General features: G+C 36.1%; 1 protein-coding gene across 2 annotated transcripts; it reads left to right on the forward strand.

Annotated features, from left to right (window-relative positions):
* Positions 1-3173: 3173 nt before the first annotated feature.
* Positions 3174-5707, forward strand: LOC115995274 (protein SHI RELATED SEQUENCE 1). Of its 2 annotated transcripts, none has more exons than XM_031119779.1 (2): positions 3174-4519; positions 5032-5707. In XM_031119779.1, the coding sequence occupies exons 1-2, from the start codon at positions 3889-3891 to the stop codon at positions 5418-5420; spliced, it is 1020 nt and encodes a 339-aa protein (XP_030975639.1). In that variant the 5' UTR covers positions 3174-3888; the 3' UTR covers positions 5421-5707. The 2 variants fall into 2 exon arrangements, with proteins under 2 accessions (XP_030975639.1, XP_030975638.1); XM_031119778.1 differs by having other exon boundaries at positions 3175-4528.
* Positions 5708-5971: the final 264 nt, after the last annotated feature.

Genomic DNA, 5971 nt, shown 5'->3' on the forward strand with positions numbered 1-5971 from the left:
TTTGTTGTAATGACCTTGATGCAGTAGACTTTTTTTGGTGTAGTGTATTGTTATACTAGGCTTGGGATGACTTCTAAGAATCCCAAACCCAAGATCTTCCCTCTCCATACTGCCATTTCCCTTCCCCTCTTTTTGGACAAGAAGAACCCAACCACAAGATGTGGAGTGTACCACTTGTGTATTCAATAAATGGTAATATTTATTATACACCGACTTTCAAAAGGAAGTGCTCAGTCCTTGGGAGATAAATAAAACATAAAAGAAAATAAAAATAAAGTAGAGAAGAGGATTTGCTTTGTACCCGAAATGTATCCATTCACTTTTGGCATATACCAACGAGCACTAAGGTTTGAGGTTGCATTTTGGGAAGTTTATGCTGGCAAAGCTAGACATATCATGTAATTGGATCAGGTTTCCTTTAGCATGCCCTACCATTCGTCGCTCAAATGTTGAAAGGAAGACTAAACGCTAATGGTCATAGTTTCAAGAATTAAAGCTTGATATGACTATCAAGTTAGTGAGTGGAATCCATTCAATTTGATAAACATAGAGTGAATGCTCGAAACTCCTACATATTAGTTTATAAACTCATTTTTTTATGTCAAAAACACATTTTAATATTTAATTATTCTTACCATTGGTGCCTGCCTTAGATAAACAATCCCATCCCTCCACACCAAGAAAAGAAAAAAGAAAAAAGAATAATAATTGAAGAAAATGATCTTTCTACCCCTCATATTTCTGATTCTCTATATGTAACTCTCTTTCAATCATCATTTGGACTTGTACAAGTCCACAAGACATAAACTTAAGGTAGAACAATATTTTCTTCTTCTTTTTTTTTTTTTTTTTTTTCCTGATGGTGTTGTTGATATTTTCCACATCATTAAGTTAATTTAAAGTTGGTGAAAATATTTCACAAAACAAACCACAAGAAATGTAAACGTTACAAAATAAAAATATAAGAAAGTTTCATGTTTTTAGGATATAATGGGTTGGTGATATGCCAAGGATTTTGTAATTGAATTGGTTCTTTCTTATGTACAAAATGAGTGAGGGTCTAAAAAAGAAATTATTTAAACTAAACCTAGCAATATATTATAATTATTTCTAAAAAAATAATAATGAGATAGTGATATATATAATTTACCAAAAAAAACAAATCGACAAAAAACAAAAAAAAAAGGGCAAGTATGTCCTGATTGACCCTCGGATGAATAATGAGGGAACATGAGAGATAGTGTTATGTACAATTCACACATGCTACGAAAGCTGTCTCATAAATTTCATTTGGTTTGGAGTTAGGACAAGTGTGTCAGATCTTGATCCACAATTACACATTCACACACTATTGCTAACCAGTTCTCTCTTTCGTGAATAATTTACAGGTGACCATCACGCACCGCAATTGTAAGTGGACCAAAATATTCATTATTACTTACTTATATAAAACTGTACGGCTTCCCAATCCCTGACATAGGCCTCATACGCCGGTATTGCAGGCCGGCGGAGTCTGTGACAATATTTATCATTCTTGTCAATGATACAATATTACAACCAAAAATTTACACTATCCTATGGACCAAATAACCCTTCTTCTTCCAAATAGTCAACTCCGCATTTCATTTATATTTAAAAAAAAATACTAACTAATTGGTCCACAAAGCCACTTGGAAATGGCAATATAAACTAAGTTTGAACATGCTGAAATTGAATTTAGTAACAAAATATATTTAACACTATAATTAAATTTATAAAGTACGAGGAGGTGGCGCTGTGTTCCCCTCTATTGCACAACATACACACATATATGATTATGTTTTAGAATTTCGATAAATACTCCTCTTTTTCACTGCCCAAATCTCTCTACCTCAATAAACTATTCACAAAAATAAAAAAAATAATAATAAATGATTGAGCTTGAATTTATAGCTACTTTAATTATTTTGGTAGGATTAAAAAATTTATTTACGAATATACCCTCATTCAGACAAATGTCAGTAGAACAATGCCCTATAATTTGCTTTACAGCTGCAAATTCTTATGGAATAGAATTTTTTTTGTTTTTATCTCTGTATCCGTTTATATTTTTCACACCACAACGTCCATACTCCATAATAATATTAATATGATTTTATAATTGTGGGTACCTAAGGCATGCTTGGCAACGTCCTAGACATGCTTGCAATGTCCTAGGCCTAGGACGTTGTCAAACATGCCTAAGCATGCCTTAGGTACCCACAATAAAATGCTTGACAACGTCCTTGGCCGACCTAGGCATGAAGTAAAGGGAGTAGTGTACCACCAAGTGTGATACTTGGTGGTACACTACTCCCTTTGCTTCACAGCTTATAAGGTAGAAAATTGGGGGGTTTTCCTTCGATGTGGGACGCAAAGGTTGCAAGCATGCCTAGGTCGGCCAAGGACGTTGCCAAGCATGCCTAAGCATGCCTTAGGTACCCACAATAATATTTTACTCTATGAAAAAAATTACATAATACATGCAAAATATGTTCTAAATTTTTAGAAAAAATTAATAATATTATCATCAAAATTTGTAAAGTTTGAAATTGAATTGAATAAGTTGCAAACCTTCTTAAGTAACCCAAAAAAAAAAAAGTGTAAAGTTTTGGATTGAAAGAATTTCATGCAACGCACAATGTAGTAATTCATAAAAATATTTATATATAAATTGTTTAATAAAGTGATGATTAAAAAAGTTAAATAATTAAAAGTATATATAAATGATATTTTTCTCTTCAAAAAAATATATAAATGATTTTTTTAATCACCATATATAATGGTTCGGACAAAATTTCTTCTTTCAAAAAAGGTCATAAAATAAAAGGATTTTCGAAAAAAAAAAGGGTTTAACTTGATGAGGGATAAATTTTTTTTTTTTTTTTTTTTTTTTTTATCTGTTGAGAAACAAGGTGAGGGATAATTAATTATAATAAATGAAGAAAAAAAAAAGAAGGAGAATAGTAATAAAATAATAATAAAATTAAAATTGGTTTATTAAAGGGAGAGTCACGAAAAAGTAGCGGGTTTTCCGGTGCAAAGGCATGGATAAGCAAAAGCTGGTGCGCCCAAACGTGGCGAATCATTTGACCGTTAGATGAGCATGCGAATGTATTAGCAGTTGATTGATTCCATTTTAAGATTAGATCATAAAATCTACACAGCCCACAAACAGAAAAGAGAAACAGATTTTGGGAGAGAGTGAGCGAGTGAGTGTGAGAGAGAGAGAGAGAGAGAGAGAGAATTATTTTTTGTTTTTACAGACATAAGAGCCACTGCTCAGAGCTAAAAAGCTCATCACATCACCTGCAAAAAATATCAGAGAGAGAGAGAGAGAGAAAAGGGCAAAGAGATGGGTTGGGAGACTTAAATTGAGGTAGCAGCCCGGTGCAGAAGAGCATGGCGGCGGTTGCAGAGTGAGTATGTGAGAGAGAGACATACAAAGCTGCTTCGTTCCTTAAATGCTTTTTCTATGAATTCAACTGTGAAGGCCTGTGTGTGTATTTGTAGAGAAAAAAATTTAAGGGAATTTGAGGCGCGATTAACGCTGTCAAGCAGTGAGGGACGTCTGTCCCTGACCAACTAGAGCTGCAATTAACCTCTCACTCAAGCAGTACACACTCTCTCTCTATCTTAATCTTTTCTCTCTCTCACAAACACAAACACAAAACACACTCTTTGAGAAACCAAAACATACACTCATATACAAAACACACAACTAGAATTTCCATCAAAGAACCACACCCCCTAAAGAAAGGAGCAAAATTGAGGACTACCCATTTCGTATTTGGGTTCCAATTTTTTCAGTGGGAGTGGAATTTCTATTATGGATTTTTTGTCACATTTAAGGTCCGGGGCAGGCTTACAATGGCTGGGTTTTTCTCATTAGGCGGAGGAAGCGGAAGAGGAAGAGGAAGAGCAAGTTCAAGCCAAGAAGATCAAGAAACTAACAACAACAACAACCCACCAAACGAAATTCCCCCAGAGAGTCTGTTCTGGTACAAGAATAATGAAGAAGTGTCAGCATACAAGGGTTTCGAGCTATGGCAACAGCAAGAACAACAAGTACTTCTCCAACAGCATCAACAGCAGCAAGATCTCTACACTGGGTTAGGTGTGGGACCCAGTAGGAGCTCAATCAACGTGTCTGATGATTCGTCGTCGAGATCGGCTTTCATGATGATGAGGTCTTCTTCATCAGGAGGAGGAGGAGGAGGAGGAATAGGAGGGATAAGCTGTCAAGACTGTGGGAACCAAGCTAAAAAGGACTGCATTCACATGCGGTGTAGGACTTGTTGTAAAAGCCGAGGGTTTGATTGTCAAACCCATGTTAAAAGCACTTGGGTCCCGGCTTCTAAGCGCCGCGAGAGACAACAACAACTCGCTGTTTTGCAACAGCAACAACAACACCAACACCAACTTGAGCTTCGTGGTGGAGAACATCCCAAAAGACACAGAGAAAATCCAAGTACTTCCTCACTTGCTCGTTTGCACACAAGTGCGTCAGGTACCCAAAGTTTCTTTCTTTCTTTCTTTCATTCTTTATATATATATTTTTATATATATATTATACCTCACAGACACTCACTCACAGTTGAACTGATTGACTCTTTGAAAGAATTTCTTAGACGCATTATGAGAAATTCTGAAAAGAAAGAGAGAGAGAGAGAGAGAGAGAGAGAGAGGGTTTTGGAAGTATGCCCAAAACAAGACCATGATATCGATTGCGTGTGATGGAATAAATCGACCCCATCCATAGTAAAAACTCCCATCAGCTTTTCCTTTCTTTTTTCCAAAATACTGTTATTCAGTAATCCTGACGAGTATATTGACAGGGAAGAAACTATTTCTCTTCTTTGTGTGCGTGAGTGTTTTGTGGATATCTGTGTATGAGCGTGTGAGTGTGAGTGTGAGTGTGAGTGTGAATGTGCTTGCTTTTTAAATATTTATCATTATCCATTGTGTTCTTTTTCCAAATTAACATGTTGGCTAAACTAATATGGATTTTAGGGTTAGAAGTGGGAAATTTTCCATCAGAAGTGAGCTCTCCTGCTCTATTTCGTTGCGTAAGAGTGAGCTCCATTGATGACACAGATGATCAGTATGCATATCAGACGGCTGTGAACATAGGAGGCCATGTTTTCAAGGGCATTCTCTATGACCAAGGCCCAGAAACTAACTACTACTCCATGGGCGGTGAGAGTTCTTCCGGTGGTGGTGGTGGTGGAGTTCAACCATTGAATCTTATTGCTGGTGCCACTACTAGTCCCACCACAACTCACGGTGGTGCGGCGGCCATGGTTTCGTCAGCCATGGCTCTTCTTGATCCTAGTTTGTACCCAGCTCCGCTTAACTCATTCATGGCTGGTACGCAATTCTTCCAACCCCCAAGATCTTGAAAAACAAACAAACAAAAACCCCCCACATTCTTCTCTCTCTGACCAACTATTCACTCTTTCAGCAATATTTGATAATGTTGTAATAGTAGAGTAAATTTGACAACCATTGAAGTTAAAAAAAGAAAAAGAAAAAAAAGAAGTGAAACAAGAGGAAATGCCGATGCCGAAGTCGTTTGTTTTGTGCAATTTCAATGCAAGTTTTTTTTTAAATTTTTTTTTTTAATTATTGCCATTATTGTTCTTTCATTTACTTCCTTAAAATTCTGTCCAAGTCCGAGATCTTAGTGTGTCTGTCGGTTATTTTGTTTCTATTTTTTAAAAATTTTCTCTAACTGGGTTTGAATTTTTTCATTACGCGTTTCTGGCTAGTTTTGAACTTTGAAGCTGCTTTTTTCCTGTTTACCCGTATGTTTGCCGGTTTGAAATGGGAACGAATTTAGTTTCATATTTGGTTGGACAAACTACAAGGAAAAACATCTTTTCATTTCGCTATGGCGGTCCAGCCATGCATGAGCATTTAAGTTCAAAAGGCGAAGGAAATTTCCTTTTCT

This window comes from Quercus lobata, chromosome 6 (assembly GCF_001633185.2).
Source record: "Quercus lobata isolate SW786 chromosome 6, ValleyOak3.0 Primary Assembly, whole genome shotgun sequence".
NCBI lineage: Eukaryota > Viridiplantae > Streptophyta > Magnoliopsida > Fagales > Fagaceae > Quercus > Quercus lobata.

Coding starts and splice junctions, on each gene's coding strand:
- LOC115995274 (XM_031119778.1), top strand. CDS start 3,889: ATGGCTGGGTTTTTCTCATTAGGCGGAGGAAGCGGAAGAGGAAGAGGA. Junction 4,529..5,031: donor TTTGCACACAAGTGCGTCAG/GTACCCAAAGTT, acceptor TATGGATTTTAG/GGTTAGAAGTGGGAAATTTT.